General features: G+C 57.0%; 1 protein-coding gene across 1 annotated transcript in view; it reads right to left on the bottom strand.

Moving 5' to 3' along the window:
* The window catches only part of TTC28 (tetratricopeptide repeat domain 28), a 560,959-nt gene that overhangs the window by 5,793 nt on the left and 534,548 nt on the right, over positions 1-20,618 (bottom strand). Inside the window, exons 15-22 of the mRNA XM_045826718.1 lie at positions 14,589-14,768; positions 11,919-12,639; positions 9,829-9,953; positions 7,313-7,544; positions 6,591-6,667; positions 5,062-5,085; positions 3,942-4,071; positions 969-1,076 (exon numbers count right to left, since the gene is read on the bottom strand). Of these exons, the coding sequence (XP_045682674.1) occupies positions 969-1,076; positions 3,942-4,071; positions 5,062-5,085; positions 6,591-6,667; positions 7,313-7,544; positions 9,829-9,953; positions 11,919-12,639; positions 14,589-14,768 (1,597 nt within the window). The remainder of the gene's footprint in view (positions 1-968; positions 1,077-3,941; positions 4,072-5,061; positions 5,086-6,590; positions 6,668-7,312; positions 7,545-9,828; positions 9,954-11,918; positions 12,640-14,588; positions 14,769-20,618) is intronic.

Raw genomic sequence — 20,618 nt, 5'->3', positions numbered from 1 at the left:
CATAGGGTCCTGCGAGCAATCTGTGATGCCCCCTGTGCTAGACCCAAACCCATCACTGCACATTGCAGCAGCCTCCTCTGGAGTCATTTACACTCACTCCTGTACCGCCTCTCCTCCCACTTTCTCTTAACCAGCCCCACTCAGGCTTCTGTCCTCCCCAGTTCTTGTAAAGGCACCAGTGACATCATCCCTGCTGCCACATCAGTGGTCACTGCTCAGTCTGCAAGGTCGATCGCGCCCTGCCTTCACTGGCGGCTCCTCCTCATCTTTGTGACCTTTGAACCCCGGCATGCCCACAGGACTCGGTCCTCTTTCCCTCAGGCTCGTTTGCACGTGTATGTCCTCCATGGCCTCTCCTGGACCTCCAGACTCGTAAAACCAGCTGCCTACGTAAGTGTCTAATGGATACTTCAAAACTGAGTATGTCAAAATGAAACTCCAACTCGTATCTCCTGCCACTTTCAAGACTCAGCAAAAGGTAGTCCCTCTGGCAGTTTTTCCAAAAAACAGGGTCTCGCCTTTGATCCTCTCTTTCTGTCTCACATATTATTCTTCAGCAGATCTGGTTGGTTCTGCCTTCTAACCGGGGCTACCATCTGGGCCAGCATTTCGTTTCCACGCTCCAACCAGCTTGGCCCTTTGAGAAGGCAGGCGTACCCCCCGGATTCCGAAAACTGCCTCCCAAGTGGTTCCTCCCTGTCCTGTCTGCTCTTCGGCTGCCCGGTCTCCTCCCAGCCTTGCACACCCGGCTTGTTTTCTCAGCAGCACTTCGCAGCACCTCAGCTGATGTACCATGTGTACCTTAACTGTAAGTTCCATGAGAGTAGGAAGTTTTTGTTTACTGTTCTTGAACAGTCCTTCACACACACACACACACACACACACACACACACATGTTTCTTTCCCCTTCCCACAGTGTTGCCAGGTGTGCTGGCATCTGCCCCAGGGGCCCTGGACAGAGCTCTTACCAAAAAGGGCAAGCAGGGACTGGAGTGCAAAGTGCATGGTTCTTCGATTGGCTTGTTTCCCGGTTTTCAGGATTACCTCCTCCTGACCAACTTCACAGAGATCAAAACCTGGAGGAACAAAGAGTATGAACATCTGCTTCCTTAGGGAAGACTCCATATTCTGAAAAGGATGAGAACTGTAATGCTCCTCATACAGTGTCATGGGAACCCCTGCAGGCCCCGCAGCAAGGGCCCTGCCTGGGGCTGCCCTCTGTCCCTTCACAGAGCACTGGCCACTTTCCTGCTTAACTACATTCTTGAGAGCTGAGGGTCAGAACTAGAAAAGGCTCGTTAACATTTGTTTTCTCCATTCTTTCGCAGAACAGTCCACTTAAAGGAGTCTGCCCAGGGCAAAAACTGGCCACTCCCTTTGGCAATGAGTCCAATATTTAAAGCTGGGGCATGGGAAGGTAGAAGCTTCTCAAGAGCAAGGAAGATGTCTTCACATGTGCTCAGCGTCCGCCACTGAGGGCTCTGGGGCAAGCTCTCTGCGATGGTGGAGAATCTGTCTTGGCTGAACCACCCTGCAGAGACTCCACTTTGCCAAATCCCAGGAGGGGTCGCTCCCCGAACCTAAGGGCTCTACTGAGACTTGGAGCGGACACAACAAAGGGCGTGAGCCGCGGAGCAAGAGGCTGGCTGGTGAGCTGTTGTGCCAGCACTTGGACTTCTTAAGAGATGCTGTGGAGGCATCCAGGACCTCTCTGCAGGAAAAACTCAGAAGGAAGGAGCCAAACACTCTGTGACCAAGGCGGGGCTGTGTCCAGAGAAAGGCCCTGCCGAGCAAGGCTTTAGGGCCTGAAGCGCCTTCAGCACTGAAGAGCCTCACTGAGCCTCCCCGGCAGATGACTGAGCTCCGCCTGAAACGCTGCCGGTGCTCGGTGCTCGGTGCTGGAGGCCCGCAGGCAGGCTCCTGCGGTACCAGGCCCTTTCCCTCAGCGTTGCAGGGGCAAGACTCTCACAGTGCTGCCTTCGTCAGCACGCTGTGCGTTCATGACGCAGAGTGTTCACTAAAGGAGAAATTTGTGTCTATACTTTTATTCCTGCGCAAGGATTCTGACTGTGGTGTGAGGCTATCATTCTTTTGGAAATTAGGTTTCCTTAAGGAGCCACTCAGCATTCTGGTTACTATGGGGCATTTTTCTCTGACTCATAAACAGTACCTGAAAGCAACAGGAAGGTCTCAGGGAACTCAGCATTTAAAAACAAATCAATATAAATGTAATAGCTTAGTTAGAACCTCTACTTTTACCAAATGATTTGAATTGGTTGCTTCAACAGAATCGAGTCCTCTGAATAGCCCATAGCCCTGTGATGGTTGTGCGGGCACGTGCTGACTGCTGAGGGCCGGGAGGGGGCACCTCTCCGAGTCTCGGAGCCCTCGGAGTGAGGGAGCCGCTCCTCCAGCTGCCCAGCCTGCAGAGACGCTTCTTCCGCCCCCCACCCGCCAGTCTCAGTCCAAAGGATTTGAAAATAAGCGTGTGCATAGCGGCTCACCTCTCGAGTATCAGTGGGATTTGGAAAGTAAGAGAAGTAGATGAACATCAACAAAAATCACCCACAACCCGAGCAACAGAGAGTCAGTGACACCTGGCAGCAGACAGCGAAGCATCCAGCTCACAGGTGAGGAGGGCTGACCCCGTCACACCCACACCCAAGGGAGGCTTAGGTCCTGCTTGAGGAAGAGCGTTTCCTTCATAAAGAAAGGTCTTGGCTTTCTCGTCTTACCTCCCCTGGGTCACTGGCCCAAGACCAGCCCTCCGCTGAGAAGAGATCCATCCTGGCTACAGACCTGGCCTCTCTCACTCTCGCTGCACATGCTGCTGACTACGTTTACATAGATGTAAATTTACTGTGTTTACACCAAGACGACTGCTTTACGTCCACAAGAAAACAGCTGATACGAGTCATAAAGGACATCAGAGGTCTTCACAGGGTATGTGGCAGTGGGAGTGTTGTGGGTTTCCTTGTTTACCTTCAAAAAACAGAGGATGCCAGCTCTAACTGAGGTGGGGTGGGGAAGGTCATCTGCAAAGTGGGTTAGAAAAGATGGCCCAATACTGAATATCTGGGCCTCACAAGCAGAGGAAAAACTCTTTTTAAAGGACTTGCTGCCCTGCCACGTCTGATGATTAGTTGCCTGTACCAGTGAACTCAGGCTGTGCCGTTCTCCACAGACCCTTCACCCCCTCGGGTTGAAAACCCATGGCCCCCCGCCGGCCGGAGCTGCTCCCTGCGCCTCCCCTAGGTTCAGTCTTTACTGTCCGTTCGCCTTCGCCACTGAGGGCAGGGCCTCCTGTCCCCAGCTCACTGCTGCATGCCCAGTGCCTGGAGCACTGCCTGGTGCGCAGCAGCTGCGCGAGAAGCTGCGGTTCAGTATAAATGTATAGATGGCTCCCACACATGCCGCGCAGGTGCTCAATGGAGCAGGAGGAGAGCAGCCTCCAGCCTCACGTCAGGAGCTGCCTGCGCCAAGCCACAGGGCTGACAAAGGGAAAGTGAGCATCTTCGACTGAACGAGGGTCTTGCATGTGCAGTTCTAGGTCCCTACAGTCAAGTTTAAGGTGGCTTCAGCAGTATTCCTTTCTGCCAGTTTCCAGTAGACAGTGATAGAAAACAACACCGAAACCGTTGTTTTATGACTGTTCAGCTTTTAATCACAGCCTGACTCCCAACAATACTGAATTTAGCAGATTCATATGAAAATGAGAGACATGAAATCACAGTATAGGGGCCACAGGGGAGATGGGACGGAGCTGGGGAGCCACTTGGGCATTGTACTAAAGCACTGGAACCTTTGAGTGAACTATTTTTGAGTAATATCTGAGAAGATAGAAAACCCCTAAGAGTCTACCAACTTTACCCAACAGAAATTAGGAGAAAAGTAGATTTTTTAAAAAATGGAACTAAAGAAACCAGTTAAGTCTGCCCTACCTAGAGCCGCCAAGAATTCGTGACATCCTGGGAGCCGCCACAGCTGGACGCTGATGGAGACTTGGATGGGAGCCGAGGCGAAGTCCTGCTCCTTCTCGCAGGCCTGCAGCTGGACCAGCACCTGGTGGAGCTGAGCAAGGGGGAGCGGCGTGAGCTTCACTCCTTTCCAACGTCTTCTACCCCTCCGGCCCGCCAAGGATTTGTCCCTAAGTTACTCCTGCGTCGCCTCTTACTGTCATCACTAATGACCTTACATGTGTGTAGCATCTGAAACTCTTTCCAGTGCCTGCATGCCTGTTGTCCTCTTTGTGGGAGGCTCAGGGGGCTGTGGGGTGTTAAAGGTCAGCCCACAGTGAGGGTTCTGCCTCCAGCCGCACATCTCCCCTCAAGCACACTCGCTACGGAGCTGCCAAGCACGAGAGAAGGCTTGGGCCTAGAAGAGGGGTAGGTTATAGGCCTGGTCATCTCCTCTAATTAAAATCACCTTTATGATTTGAGATAAATAGTGAAGAAGAATCCAAGGTTATATTTCTACACCGGGGGTGCCAAACTCATTTTCACCGGGGGCCACGTTGCCTTCAAAGGGCTGAATGTAATTTTAGGACTACATAAGTGTAACTACTCCTTAACTAGGGGCAGGGAGCTCAGCACTCGCTGCCACTGGGTAGAAACAAGGTGCCGGGCCAGATCAAACAAGCTTGTGTTTGCCACCTGTGTTCTAGAGTGTTACTTAGCACTCAGCAATCCCACAGAACCCGCTGAAGTGCCCGTGGTGTTTCAGGCTTCTGGCTCTGTGAACACCACTCAGGAGTCTTGTGTGGGCTCAGTGTCGCTCGCTCTGAGCTGCTTCTGCTCCTGCTGTGCTGATGGCGCTGAAAGGTCAAATCAAGAACACAAGAGGGTGGAGCAGGAAAAGGGGAGCCAGAGCAGAGGAAGGGGATGGACTGCCTGAGCCAGCGGCACTGGCCACCCCGGCCCGAGCGCATGTTGGCATGTGCATGCGACTCGGAGAAACAGCATAGCACCTGTGCACCGAGCTCAGAGCATGCCAAGGGGACCTCGGGGGTGGGTGGGTTGAGGGGCTCACCTGACAACAGTTGCTACTTAAAGTAGTACTCACCATTCCAACCATATTTTTAACAGCCTTCGGCCAGCAGATTATAAGGAAAAGAAAGAAAGAGAGAAAGAGAAGACAGTTTAGATCCAAGCACAGGTTGTTATGCAACACGAGCTGACCGCTGCTTGAGGAAGCGCCACACCAGGCCCGCGGCTCGGACCCAGAGGGGAGAGGAGCAAGAGTCAGCAGGGACACACAGGAGAACGAGCAGCTGTACCCAGGCCAGAAGCACTCGGGGTCAAGGGGCTCGGGTCAGCCAGGCCCTGCCCTTCTTTGCCAGGAGAGGAGCAGGGCAGGCTGGACTCAAGTAGGGAGAGGGCACAGCAGGTGTGAATGGGCCACTCTGTAAACCAAAGTCTGCAGTTCCAGAGTGACTCAGGAAATGTCCACCATCCCTTGGCCACAATGGGCAGCCTGGGACACTTCTTGGGGCCAGGCAGGAGGACGTCAGGTACAAAGTCCCTGTGCTGCCATCAAAATCAAGGAACTACGCAGCTGGCTTTTTGGAGTCTCAGTCTTGCCCTGCAAGTGTAATTCTAACTCTCCCTTTGTGGGGCACAGGCTTCCAGGCCACCTGGGGTCATCCAGTATGCGGCATTCCGGAGGTGTCTTCCTGACTACTGTCAAAAGCAGACAGAACAGCACACTCGGTGTAAAACGAGAAGGAGCCAGACCACTGAGCTCTGTTCACGTCCCAGGTATGGGAGGTTCTAGCACCACTCAGATTTTCAGCGGTTAATCCCAGATGCTGGAGCTTGATTTCCACACAGAAACATTTCTGCTGGAAATTATATCTGCTGATAAATGTATGATAATGTATATTGTTTTTTCAGATTGTTACACTCAGGATGGCCAGAGAAAACTGCTGCGCTCTTCAGGGGTTGCTACACCCTCTGGAAGCCCTCCCGCACAAGGCTGCCAGCTGGGGCTTCGGCCAGACCCCACAGGCCAGTATGAAGGTCAGACGGTTGGAGACCAAGTTGGGAAGGGCCTACTTAGTGCTGAGAGTTAGACTCCTCCAAATGCCTGAGTTAGATCTACATTTTGTTAAAAGCACATTTTTAAAAACCTGCTAAGTGGTATCTTGAAATAGAGCTGTTTGTGTCACTGCTGTGCCGTAGTGGCTGCTGTTTCAAGTGGAGTTCAAACTCGGAGAGTAAGTGCCAGAACACCTGTGCCAGGCCCGCCCTGCACCTGCTGGCTTAGGGACCTTGGCTGTTTCAACATGTCGGTGAGCAGGAGAAACTGGTGGGTGGAGGTGACAAGGTGCAGGAGGCCTCTGAATGGAGAGGTCAGGAAGAGCCCTGACACTACAGGTGACAGCAGCCCCTTAAGTGTCCTCTGAAAGCCCTAGAGCACTCGGGACTCAGCGCCCTCCATCTCTAGCATTTTCTTCCTCCCAATGTCTGCCTTTTCCTTCTAATCACAAAGGCAAGGAGACTGTGCTGCTTGCAGGCTCCTATTCAGGGCCAAATCATTCTTTCCTCGGCACAGCTCTCGGGCCTGAGCTCAGCAGCCCTGGCTCGACTCACCCGGCTGATGAGCTGCTCGCCTGTCTCCGAGGCAGTGATGAGCTTGCAGAGGGCTTGGAGGGCAGGGGTGGGGAGACCTAAACCAAGGAGGAGGAGACCGGTGTTAGTCCAGAGGGAGCTCTGCACCCACAGTCCTGCTGCCTTCCCAGGGGAAAAAGCCCAAAATGTTCAGCATCAGTGGCCTTCAGGACACCCAGACCTGTATGTCCATGTCTGACTCAGGAGAGAATGGTTTCCGAGAAAGACAGGTGGGGCAGGCGCCATCCCGACCCTGCTGCAGCCCTCCAGGTGCATGGTCACACTCCCAGGACCCTTAGTCACTCAGGCTGCATCACCCCCTCTGAGTGATACACGAAGGGCACCCTGAGCTTCTGCACCCTGTTTCACCCTGGGGACGCTGCACCACTCTGTTGGGTCAGAAGCTGCTGATTAAATACTAACAGCAGCTACTGTTGGCCCAGCATCACCTCGTGTCGCCCAGGAAGAGGCAGAGCCAGGGCAGAGGATGCCTCGCCATTACAAATCCAAAGATAAGCCAAAAGCACCCATTTCCTCCACATCAGAAGCCTGTGTCTGGGACTCTGCCGTGTCCCAGCAGAGGGACTCAGCACACTTGATCACTCCTTCCCAGCTCGGATCCCGCGTCCTCCTGAGTGCAGGAGCCACGGTCTCCAGCCCCTGTGCCAGTCAGTCCCTCTGGCTCTGCCCTGCCCAAGGCTTACCCAGCAGCGACTGGATGGTGCTGCTGCACTGCTGGAGCCGGTCGCCAGGGTCGGAAGTTGGGAAGAAGACTGCTGCCGGCAGGCCACTGGCTGGGGGGTCCAGCCGGAAGCCCACGGCAGTGAGGAGGGCCTGCCAGCCAGGGATGCCGCCGACTTTGTTCTCCACACTCTGCTGGGACGTGTACATGGCATTGCGCTGCCCGTTCTGAATGCGCTGCAGGGACTTCTCCACCTACAGGGGAAAGGGCAGTGAGGCGCTGCTCTGCGCAGGGGCTAGCCCTGGTTTCTCTCCGAGTGGCTTTGGGGGAATACAGAGCCCCATGGGTGCAGCTGACGCAGGGCACCCAGGCCTGAGGACTAGACACGGCCTGGCTTCTTGCAAGGGAGGGCACAGAGGGGAGGGATGGTATAATCAGAGCCAGCAAGGGCTGGCACAACCCACAAAAGTTCTGTTCCTCCCCTAACCTCCCTCCTCAGACCAGGCTCTCCTCCACAGACACTGAAGTGATTTGTCTGCAAGCCAGTCAGGCTTGTCAGGGACAAACCATGTACTGGCTTCCATCACAGACCAAGCAGGGCCTATCCTGGGGCTTTGGCTGGCAATGACCCTCTTCACTGTACTTTCAACTCATCTTTCACCCGCCCCCAGCACTGGCCTCAGGAACCCGTGCCTCCTCCAAGATCAAGTTCCCTCCTTCCTTCCAGGGCCTAAACCAGCACCTGGGACACAGGCTGAATCCAAGTAACTACTGGGTTAACACTGCCCATGAGCGCTCCACAGAACTCCCAACAGCCTCAGGCCTTCCCCCGGCAGCTTCTCTCTCTAGAGAACATCCGTCCATCCTGATGTACTGCGTGCCCTGGGGCACACACCCTTACCATCACTGGAGGAACAAGAAAGTCATTCCAAGATGTCACCTGACACCTTCCTTACAGCAACATCCTGGTGCTGTGGGTTGACATCACAAGCAGCAAAACAATGAGTGTTCCCAGGCAGAGCAGAGGACCAGCCAGCTGGCTCTCCATCGGGCTGGAAGGGCCTTGGAGACACACTGCACAAAGGGTCAAGTGGCACCCAGGGTAATCAGAGATAAGGGCTGGTGAACTTGACCCATGGCCCTTGTAGCCACACCAGACATGAAGCCAAGAAAGAAACCTGTAAATGTGCATGAGGAGCCTCGAGGCCAAATGGGGAGCAGCTGAGAGGCCTGCCTCTTGCCCCGCAGCCTGGCCTGGGAAAGGCACGCTGAACAGAGCGGGCAGTTCAGTTACCTAAGAAAGGCCGTCTGGGGGCTTGTGCAGGAAAGAGGGTCACTCAGGATGTGACAGGGACCTGAGAAGTGCTGAGCAACTTAAGGGCTCTGTGTGGCTTTTGGGCACAGGTTAAAATTACTTGAGTTAGTCTCTCCAAATTCTCAAAGCACGTGAGCGCATGCGCCCTGCAGAAGGCAGCTGGGCTGCCCGAGGGCTGGCCCGAGAGCTGCCGCAGGTTTCCAGGTTAGAGCTCTCTTACTTGTTCCCGTGACGACTTCCTTCAGCCCTGAGAAAAGCTCAGGCCACCCTAAGCTTGAGAAACGCACATGTCTGATCTAACACCAGGGAGCAGAGAGAGCTCCCGCCCCCAGCACCATGGGGCAGTAAGTTTGGCAGCCGAGGGGACATGGCTGCCTAGAACCCAGCCCCCAGCTCACCTCCAGGGCCTGTGCGGAGCCCATCCCTCAGTCTGCCCGCGTGCACACCTGTCCAATGAGGTGGCCCCGGAGTGCAAAGAGCCTAGCTGTGGCGCAGCCCCGGGCTGGGACTGGGCTGGTCTTTCTGCACAGGACTCCGAGCAGACTAAGCATTCTGAAGTATTGAAACTGCCTTCCAGGTTATCAAGGTGGAAGGGTGGGACAAGTTCTATGTCACTGTTTCTTGGCTTTATTTATAATTCTTAAATGCGCGCACAATGTCGTGGGGCCTCTGTTTGTACTCTCACCCAAGTCCTGCAGAGATCAGGGCTGATGAAGGTCAAGGTCAGGCTTGGACTCCTTCCAACTGAGTTTAGGGGAAGGCCAGTGTCATCTGATTATAAAATACCATCTATTGGCTACTGCCACCCTATTGTGTGCCAGCTACTCACCTTTCCTCTAATCGTTGCAATAACCTTGAAAAGTTAAAGTTTGATCCCCACTTCTAGATAAGGAAATAGAGGCTCAGAGAGCCAAGGTAACTTGCCCAAAGCCACATGGCCCATAAATGGTTGTGGAGGGGGCCCCTGCTCCAGGCCTCTCCTTGGCTGCTCCCTCCCCCAGGGTCTTGGTGAGGACTACTGCAGCCACCTGTATGATACCACGCGATGTGCCCACTGCCTGGACCAACTGGCTTGACCCACAGACTTCTGGGGACAGAGTCCCCTCCACCTGCTCACGTGCCCTGGTGCTATGGAAACCATTCAGCCTCCCCCTTCTCACGCATCTCCAACTGGTTTTGGCTCCAGGGGGAGCCTGGAGGAGGAGCTCCCCGGGCCCTCTTACCAGGTGCAGCAGCACTCGCAAGGCGTCCCGTGCACGCTCCGGGTGCTGCAGGATCTCAGTGAGGGCCTGGCCGATGAGCGAGGAGGGGCTGTTCAGCTTCACGTCACTCCCAATGAGCATGAACCCTGTGGAGAGTGCAGAAGGACACCTCAGAGCCTGTCGTCACCTCAGCTGGGCTCCGGTGAGAGCAAGCAGACTGGGCCGAGCTGGGAAGGTCTACACGTCCACCTAGAGCCTGTCCCCTTCCCAGGCGCCACTCCTGTAAGCAGGACCTGGAGGAGGCACAAGACAGAACAGTCTCCTCAAGCCACCAGGCCACTGTAGGGCCCAACTGCCCTCAAATAATGGAGGGAAAGGGTTTTCAAAAAGAATGAGCCAAAGCTGTTTTTAAGGGTCATGGGACAACAACATTAAATATCACTTTCCCCAGAACAAAGTTGTGACCTTAAATTATCTATCACTAAAACTAAACAAAGACAAAACCACCACGTCCCCAAGCACACTGGGGGAACAGGAGGGGGCCCTGCACAGAGGAGACGGGGACTCATCAGGAATAAACAGGAAAGCACAGAGACCGGGTTCCCACGGCCCTGCAGACTGTTCTGTGGGCCCAGAGCCCCTTCTGACGGCCGGAGCACATGTCGTTGAAGGGACATCGAGTGCTGAGCTCTTCCGCTTTTCCATGATCGCATGGAAACCGCCAGCAGCACCTGCGATACCTGCCTCCTGGCAGCAGGAGCAGTTGAGCAATGTAGCCGGGCCCAGAGCCTCAGTGGCCGCCTGCCCACCTTGAGGCGGGGCCACCAAATAGTAGGCCTGCTGGACCGACGACATGTTTCTCTCCAGCCACGAGAAGAACTGGGTGGATTCTACGTAGTTGTTTTGGATACGTTTTTGAAAACATACTACGGCTGTGTTGTGTTTGTGACGTAAACATGTGCCCACATGTCAATAACACAGCTCATCCGCTTGGCATTCCCCCAGCACAGCTCTGCACCGGGGCCTGCGGGCTCCCCATTTGCGGGCTGGCAGGGCCTGCGAGCACCGTGGCTCTACCGCAAGGCTCCTCCAGCGTGCAGGTGACACTGACAATGTCAGCACACGTCAACTGGACTGATTCCGAGAGGAGGAGTAAGTTGAAGGCCATTTTGTTACCAGCTTTTAAATATATCCGCAGATGGTACATTTTTGGCCATTAAAACAAAATGTAAACGTTTAAAAGTAGTGTATTTGTTTATCAAGGTTTGAGACACGACATTACGGGCCAGTACTGTCGTTATGGCATCCGCGGAGCATCCTGGGAGGCGTAGGGCTGATTCTGAGGGGCCACCCCAGACTGAGGTCATGAGGTGTGTCAGCTAAACCAGCCAGCAGGGTGCAAGGCTGGGCGGGGGAGTGGTCCTGAGTCGGGTTTGGACTGCAGCCTCGCAGGGAGGGTCTCCTGCATGGGAGGAGGGCCCACAGGGACCCTGGAGGATAATGGTCATCATAAGGAGCTGAGAGGCAGAGTCCCTTGTCCCCCCTCCTGTGACCAGCTGTCACAGGGAACATTCTCCCTTCACTCCCAGACCCTCCGACCCCCGCAGCAGGCCCACACGGAGCACGCATGGTGGGTGTAGTACACCGTGCACATCACAAGACGTTCATCCTCCTTGAGGATCACCTCGCCTACGGACAGGGAGGAACCGTCGGCACCGCCTCCATCAGCCCCGTGTGGCCACTGGGGACGCTGAGCTTCAGAGAGGGTCAGTAACCTGCCTCGGGTCACACAGCCTGGCCATGGAGCTGGAGCAAATGCAAGTCTTCTGCATGCAAACCTAGGGTCTTCACCACACTGCTGCCCTTTACTACGGTGGTCAGACTGCACATGAGGGCGCCGTACAGTGGGTCTGGGTTGTCCAGGAAACACCTCGGGAGTTTGACATTCACACTCCAGGGGCAAAAGACTGTTTAACGCTATGGTGGCAAAAGCCTCATTTGGTGAGGGCAAGTCTCAGCAAAGGAGGTTCTCCCCAGTCTCCCCATGCTGCTATCCCCACGCCCCGCCCACCCTCCTCCCCACCCCAGGGGCCCTGGCGCGGCGCTCTCACCTGCCCAGTTGGAGGGGTGTGCGAAGGCCTTGCTGCTCTGCACCACCTTCATGGCCTCCGCCAGGGCAGCGCTGGCTTTCAGGCTGTTTAGCAGGGACGAGTAGAAGGCGTGAAGAAACATTTTGGAAGCAGCCACAGGCACAGGCCACAGAGACACCAGGACACACTGTGCACCGGCAGCCAGGAAGGCACGAGTCAGCGCGATGACCCCGTCAGCCGTGACTTTGCTGTTGGACTCCTGAGAGGAGCCGAGGACCACCAGCTTCACGGGGAGCCGCAGGTCCAGGACGTCGGCGGCCGTGAGCAGCAGCTCCTGCAGGGGCGGGCAGTCCGAAATGCTCTCCCCGTCACTGGCATCATCCTGCACCCGCAGGGACTCGGGGATCGTGTAGGGGTGGCCGAAGGAGCTCTTGCTGCTGGCGGGGTTGCCGTCCATGCTGGGCGTGAGGACCAAGGCCGACAGTTTCCAAGAGATGTGGGTGGCGAAGTGGACACACTCAGCCTGGGTCAGGGCACTCATGACCCGCTCTTTGGTGGCTACACTGCCCACCAGTGGCTGGCAGCCCAGCAGTTCCGACACCATGTAGGCTTCCTCCTCGGCTGACGGCATTGGCCCCCACAGCCACCTGTCCATCACTGCTGACGGGAGTTTCGGGTTGCCGATGACAGCCGCCATGGATGTGGAACTGGAGTAGGTGGGCGGGGTCTTCCTCAGGTGACACTAGGCGGGAGGGAGGACACACACACACCACCGTCAGACCAGGAGCACGGGGACAGGGGCCAGCTCTCCACGAGGGCTGGGTCTGCCTCGACCCCCCTGCTCGCCCGCTAACCTCGTGCACTCTAATTTCCAACACCTTTTTCACACAGGTGCAGGTCTTACTGCAAATCACACCTGCTGTGACAAGCCCTTGAAGATAATCAGGACTGGGCGGTGCGAAGGCCACTCCCTGTCTGTCAGACCTCAGAGGGCTGGGGAGGTGGCGCTGGGGGGACGGACAACTTTGGAGGCGAGGGCCTGTGGTGGCCACCTGCCCCGCGTCTCACCCCCACGGGCCTTCCCCGGGAGCCCCTGAAAAAGGGGAGACCACTCCTGATGAGTCGGGGGTGGGGGTGGCTTTGTTTAAACTGTGAAAAGCAAGTCAGCCTCAGGGAAGACGGGCCAAATCCAGTCCTTTAGGGGCCTGGCATTACTGAAAAGACGATCGTCCCTCCACTTCGTGTGCTGCAAAGTGAAAATGTCTCTGAATTACAAAGCCAGCACAGAGAAAAACGAAGTTCTGATTTGCCCCCACGATGCCTTTTGATGCCTCCTGGGGAACATCGAGTATGAAATTATTTCAAAATAACTTTTTGGTGCCTACAGGTGCTGATGCCTTAAAACTTTGGGTAAGAGAAGTGCCTTTTGGGTGCCCGTCAGGAGACGGGACTCTCCCCTCGCGTGGTGGCGCTGGCACACAGCCCGCTCACTGTTGTCACCCACGTGAACTCTCTCCACAGAGGTGGTCTCTGATCCCCAGGGTGCTCCGGGCACGGCGCGGTGGACCTGCCGCTCCCCGCCCCGTGTGGGACCACATCCACCCAGGCCAGCTTGCTTCGCTTCTGGGATTCGGTCAGCAAGGACTGGAGGAAACTCAGAGAAAATAATTTCTTTCTCTTGACCTGATTTTGTCCCATGAGAAAGGTACGATTCAGCAACAAGAACAGCCCAAACTAAGAACTCCGGAGCCCCGTGAAGCAGAAGAATGACCTGCCCAAAACCATGCTGATGACCGAGGCCAGCAGAGGCCGTCCAAGGCAGGGCCGTTGGGCCTGGATTCTGCGTTCTTAGCCCTGCTGACACTTCCTCCCCCCACACGAGGCCCCTCTGACCGAGCCCCTCCTGGCGGTCTGGGGGCTCTGTGAGCCACCGGCGGCTGGAAGGCATTTCCAGGTCTGACGCAGGAGTTCAGGTCCTGGTGGTGACGGCGGCCCTGTGGCTGGGGCAGCGAAGGTCGAGAAGGAAGCCAAGGTTTCGGGGCTTCTGAGCAAGTTTGGGAAAGGGAACTCGGGTTGGCTGTAAAGACTCTCTAGCCAGGTGGGCAAGGCCGAAGGTGGCCGTGGGGTGGGACCTGTAGCCTGTGGGGGCCACTGTTGCCCTCTTGATTGTCACAGATGTTTCTTCCCACACTGACTTTTTTGCTGAATGAGACCCGAGTCCCACCTGGTCCCCTGAAAGCCGCCTCACTTATTTTCAGTTCTTTTGTTGGCCTGTGGGGCTCTTGACACTTTTCGCTTGACACTAATCTTGTCTGCCACCGCTGCCTGTGGCCCTGCACTGGGACCGGCTGTGCCTCAGCGCCTCGCTGCGGGCCTGCGTGCCACCGGGCGACCAGCCTCCTCTGGGACTCAGCCTGGCCCTGAGCCTGGCTCAGTGCCTCCAAGTTCTCACAGTCCCGATGTCACAGCAAAGAAAGTGAAAGTGGCCCGAATCGTGGCCACCTGAAGCAGCAAAGAACCACCAGGGCTGTGCCCCTGCCCGCGGACAGCGCTGAAGTCATCCTACCCAGCTGCCGACTACCCAGTTAGCGGTTTGGAGAGGTCACACCCCGTGGCTTCGGGGCCCATCTGGATGGAGACTGGGCCTCGAGGACCCAGAATGAGCGCCCACAGGTGTGCCGTGCGCCTTACCTTGGACTGCGGGCCGAGGGCGCGGATGGAAGGGACGGCGATGAGGGCGAAGCGCTCGTACAGGTACTCGTTGGAGGAGCTTCCTTTCAGGAGGGCGAAAGGGATGAGGTAGAGCTCCCCCTCCAGAACCAGGACCAGCTGCCGGTGCCGGCCCACGGGGCCGCTGGAGTGCATCAGGCCCTGCGGAGCAAGCGCGGCACTGACAGGGGGCCAGGCGGGGCCGGGCTCACGCACACCGGGCCAGCGCCGCGCAGCAGACTGAAACGCCTGGAGGACCACAGGGTCCCATGGGAGATGGGCTGGGCACTGCTCACAGGAACATCACCAGGTGGGGCCTTCCACCACCTCACAGGCCCTGAGGAGGGGGTTAGGGGACAGTCTCTTCAAGTCCACAGGGGAGGGCGGGAGGCTGGGGTCGCCAGTCAGGGAGTGGGGGTCCCACGAAGACGAGGCCCAGCCCCAGCAGACCCAGGCATTTCCACAGGAGTCAGGGGATTAGTGTACAGAGCGGCCACCCCAGAAAGGGCTCTGAGAGTCACAGAGGCCGAGGACAGAGGGGACACACCGGCACAGGGGCCCTACCTGCAGTGTCGGAATGACTCCTTTCACTACGTAAGACCTCAGCCGGAGTGGGACGTGCCACCCGTCTCAGTGGACGAGAGGCCAGAAACCCACAGTGGGGACAGACGGTGTGGGAGCCAGGTGACGTCCCCCGGGGGGAGGGTTCTGGACTCTGGCACCTTTGGTGACCTCCGGGCCTCTGTGCTCCTCTGAGGAGAAGGTGGCCCCTTGGCCTGGGCTCTGCAGTGCTGTCCCCATTCACTCCCCCAGGGCTGTGGGGGATGTGACCCCCATCGCTCCTGACACCCATGTTGGGGACCTGAGGGAGGGGTGCATGGAGACCCACAGCAGGCAGACACCTTTCCTGTTCTCTGCAGATGCATTTCTGTCCAAAAGAATTGTTGCTGGAGACCAAGGGCATATGAGCCTTGGTAACAGAAAGGGACAGTTGGGAACTCGGGCCTGGACAGGCTGAGGGTGAAGCAAAGATGACGCGGAGGCTGCTGCCCGTGCTGGGGAGACGCCGCCCGACAGACCATGCACGCGCACTGCACCTCGGGCGGCGGCCCTGGCTCTGCCAGAGTCACAGCCAGGCTCCCCTCAGCCTCGCCCGTCTGCCAACCAAGCGGAGCGCCCACCAGGGGGCTGCCCTGCTCTGGAGGGGCAACTGTGTGCACCTAATCCAGCTGACGGACTGCTGTGGGCACTTGGCTGAGGGTGGCAGGCGGCACTCAGCTAACCCAAAGTGACACACGCCTGGCCGGACATTCAGTCTGTACAAACCCCCTGTGGCTTTTTTTTTTCTTTTTTTAAAATCTAGCTGCGTCTAAAGAAAGCAGAAACGAAAATATTAGGCCAATTTGCTTCTTGCTTGCTTTAAGAGCTGTTTCCCAAGAAGGGATAAAAAATCACTGCAGGACCCAGGAAGGAAGAAGTGGGGTGTGTCACAATGCCCCCAGTGCTGCTGGCGATGAGTTTTGGGTAGAGGTGGGGGTGGGGGGTGTGAGGAGGGCCTGGTGACCCGCCGTGGGGCCACACTGAGCCCCCTGCCTGGCCTGGCAGGGCGGGGAGGCTCTGGAGGTCGGTGCCCCTGCTGCTGCAGCCTGCCCAGCAGACCTGGAAGCTGGCTGGAATGGTGGAGCTGATGGTGTCTTGGCCTCAGGGACAGGTCAGCAACTGTGACAGTGACAACCGCTCGCTGCTCAGTGAGAGCCCTACTGTGGGCACCGTGGGGACTCAGGCCGCCTGCCCTATGTACTGCAGCACCAGACCCACCTCAGCTGACCTGGCGATGCCAGGCTGCTGGACGAGAGGCCAGCCCCACCCCTGCAGGCCCTCCCTGGGCTCCTGCTGCCAGGACCCGGATCCCAGTGAATCTTGGTCAGGTGTCATCCCTCGGCCACTGACTGACCCAGGACAAGCCCCCGTCGTGACAGCACCTGCACGTGTGAATCAAAGGCAAGCCAAGGAGCTCTGGGTGAGGTCAGAGGGGTGACACTGAGGCCACAGCCTGTGTCAGAGGGGGTGGCGCTGCGCACGGTAATTCACACACGCTGACGCTCACCAAGAGAAGGGCATGGGAGGCTTGCTGGCGTGGGAGCTGAGCTACTGGGCAGGGAAGGGACACGCCCCTGACATTCCAGCCTGGGGGCCTGGGACGTTTTTCTCTGAGCTGCGTGTCCCAGTGCACAGATCTGAGTCCTCCTGGGACGTGCCTCATGGCTGCTACTGAGCTGGCACATGCGTGCAGCCCTGGGTGAGGGCCCTGAATGGGTCCCCTGTCCAGGCAGCGGGAAGACGGACTGAACGCACTGGGAACGGTGCCCTGGAAACTGCCTCTGAATCCTGCCTCCAGTACACACGAGCATCGTCCCTGTACCAAGGGATTAGCTATAATCCAGTGGGAACTTGAAAAATGAAGTGATGTCTCTCTCCAAATCCCCATCATCTGTTAGAGGGAACAGGAGAGGCGGGCCGAGGAGCGCTCCTCCGTGTCCCCGTGTCAGGCTGGAGGGGGTGTGTCCCAGCTTCTGCTGCCCGGGCGAGTAAGGTAACAGGGCTCAGCACCAGCCCTGTGCCTGCAACCGACAAAGTCCGACAAATTCCAGCAGAGACTCCATTTTTCTGACCTTTGAAGTTTCTGGAAATGGATCTTTTGAAGCAGAACAAGACAAGGAAGCAGGTGTGCTGCAACCTGTGTGTTCCCCAGGGAGCGTCCCTTCAGTCACCAGCGGGCTGGGACCCTGCTGGTCGCGGTGCGAGTCCACGTGGCACACAGCGCCGGAGAGCTGGCTGAGGGCCAGGCCTGGGGTGGACAGGGGAGGGCCGAGTGCCCAGCAGGCGGGGCAGCAATGAGCAGACAAGTCGGAGAAAGGCCCAGCCTTTGCAGAGAGAGAGGGGTGTTCCTGTACCCGAGGTGGGCAGTGGGCACCCTGGAGGTGGTTCTGGGGGCTGTCAGTGCACGGCCTCAGCTTCTGCTGCCCTGTCAGTGCCGGCTCTGCGGTCCGCTGGGTTCCTGCAGCCAGCTCCGCAGCGAGTGGGCAGCTGCCGGGCCTTCTCGACACCGGGCCCTGGGGGGCTCGGGGGGAGGGGCTCTCCTGCCAGTGGTCTAGGTTGGTGGTGTGTGTGTGTGTGTGTGTGTGTGTGTGTGTGCGGACACCAGGGGAGCCCAGAACATGGTCCTTCTGTGACCTTGCAGTCTTCATCTTCACGTGGCATTAACATCTCCACCATCCAGGGGGCGGAACCCCATCCCACACCTTCTCCGGTGTCAGTCCTTTCTTGGGTGTGCGCCCTCAGCCAGGGAGAGCCATGCAGAGTTCACACACACACACACACACACACACCATGTTTTTCAGACTAAGATATACCCCCTTTGCCCCCCAAATTTGGGAGGAAAATACAGTGGTGACCCTGCTCCTGCCTCCTGTGACCCCGCTCCACCGCTGCCCCCCCACCACAGCAAGCCAGGTAAGCTACATTCGGACTGTAAGACGCACCCCACTTTTCCTCCCACATTTGGGGGGTGCGTCTTATGGTCTGAAAAATAGAGTGTGTGTGTGTGTGTGTGTGTGTGTGTGTGTGTGTGTGTAATTTAAAGTTATTCTTTTACCATAGGGAGTTAAGTTTTCATATTAAATTTCCCCGGGTTCACCTATTGTGCAGTTTCCGTCTCCCGACTGGGCCTAGGCGGCCTGTCTCGCGAGGACTGGGAGGATCGAAGCCTCGTCCGGGGACCGGGGGGAGGGACACAGCCTGGGCAGAGGCCTTTGCCATGGGACCTGGGTCGGGCGGCCACGTCAGGAGCTCCGCGTGGCCTGGAAGTGCCAGATCGTAGGGCACGTGGGGAAGGCTGGGGACAGCTTGGTGGTGAGAGGACCCTCGACCCCCTGCGCCCCGGTCCCCAAACCCACGAGACAGCACTCGTCTCCACCGCCCCACGAGCCCGGGGGCAGAGCCGGCTGCAGCAGGGTGCGGTGCACGCGGGTGGCAACGGGTGGCACCCGGTGGGCACTTGGCACAGATCCGGCCCAGATGTGAATTCCCAGATGTCTTCCGGTGCTTGAAACAGGGTGAACACGGGCATTACTTACACTGTTCTCTCCTCTGGGCCTCAGTTATTTTCCAAAATAACTCATTCCCTTTCCCTCCGGTGTTCATAAACAGTCGTGTGGCTGAAACACGTAAATGGCCTCTCTGGAGGATCCAGCCCCAAATCTTAACCTGGGGACTGAGACACCCGTGTCACCACTCTCCCTCTCGCATCCTCACCGTCCTCTCCACCCACAGCTACCCCCGAGTGCCCACGGCACCTGACACAGGTGAGGTCTGCTACCAGCAGTTGCCCTGAGTCGAGTATCTGAGGCTGCCGTCCTCCCCGGCAGCCCCGCGGGTCCCGCACGTTCGTGTGGGTGGTAAATTCCGGGTCGATGACCGTCTGGCCAGTGGGGATCGCCCAGATAGACTCGCGGTGCCCGGGGCTCCTGAACTGTTTGGAAAGCACGGACACCAAAGGTGGTGTCTCACGTGTCCTGACCTCTGGCTTAAGAACTACATGTTCCGTGCACATCGCCAGGGTTCACAGGGTCAGCTTGCAACCTCCGGCCACCTGTGCGACACTGCACGTCGTGCCCACTGCTCAGACAAGCTGGCGGGGCCTCGGACGTCTGGGGACAATACCCCTCCATCTGCTCGTACGCCCTGGTGCTTCGGGAACCCTTTAGTGCCCCCCTCACAGGAGGCCTCTCGGGGGTCATGGCACCACGGGCCAGAGGAGTGAACGTCCCTGATCTTCCTGGGTCCATGAGCTTTCGGGGAGATTAGACTGGGGATGAGATGGACTTTACTGTGTATAACAAAGATTCAAAGATTCAAAAAGCAAAGAACTGTTGGTTGGGCCCCCAAACCATGCTCAGGGCCCTGAGGGCTTTTTCCTGACTCAGATGTTGGACTAAGTGAACTGACCAGACAGAACTCTTTAAGGCAGAGGAGACTTTTCTGTGATGCTTTGGACGGATCTTGATATCATGGATGGGTGTACAGTTTCAGCAAATGTCACACACGGTTGTCCCCATTATCCACAGGGGACACATTCTAGGAATCCCAAAGGGTGCCTGAAACCATGCGTGGTGCCGAACCCTACACATACAGGTGCTGTGTCTTCCCTGCACGTACATGCCTATGAGTAAGTTTCACCTGTAAGTTAGGCAAAGCACAATACCACCAATAACTAATAAAGGAGAACAATTAATTACAATAATTCACTGTAAGACGAGTTATGGTGGCATTAAGTGAAATAAGGGTTACGCAATCACAGGCACTGGGACACCGTGACAGTTGACCTGAGGACCCAGACAGCTACCACGTGACCAGCGGGTGGGCAGCACGCACAGCATGGGGACAGTGGACGAGGGGTGACTCGTGTCCTGGGGGGGGGGGGGGCAGCGTGAGAGAGAGCTCATCACAATGCTCAGAGTGGTGTGCAACTGAGATCACAAACTGTTTCTTTTCTGGGGCTTCTCATCGCATAGTTTCAGACCACGGCTGTCCGCAGGTAAGTGAAGGCGCAGAAAGCAGAAGCACTGATGGGGGGAGGGGCTACTGTGCCTGCTGTGAGTGACCCGGAACCATGACTACCGTCTTCCGAGACTACAGACACAGTGTTCCACCAGAAATGCAGAATTCAAGACCCAGCCTGCTCAGCGGTCTCCTTTGGCCAGACAGACAGCAAACCATCAGCTTTCCTGAAGAACCTCCCAAGGAGAGGGGCGAGGAATCTGGGTGCTAAAGGGTCATGATCGATGGCCAGCAAAGGTCAGGGACCAACCTCAGCCACATCAGCCAAAGATGCTGCTTCAGGGGCCTTTGTGCCACAGGGGCCCTCTCTTGTCCTTGGCTAACCTCATCAAAACGAGCCCATACACCCACAATGGCAGGAGCGCCTCAGTTTACCCAGAACGTGCCGGGACG

This window comes from Phyllostomus hastatus, unplaced genomic scaffold (genome assembly GCF_019186645.2).
Source record: "Phyllostomus hastatus isolate PE091 unplaced genomic scaffold, TTU_PhHast_1.1 phas_scaffold_760, whole genome shotgun sequence".
In the NCBI taxonomy this organism is placed as follows: domain Eukaryota; kingdom Metazoa; phylum Chordata; class Mammalia; order Chiroptera; family Phyllostomidae; genus Phyllostomus; species Phyllostomus hastatus.
Note: the sequence above shows the minus strand (reverse complement) of the source record. Positions and strands in the feature narration are given on the sequence as shown.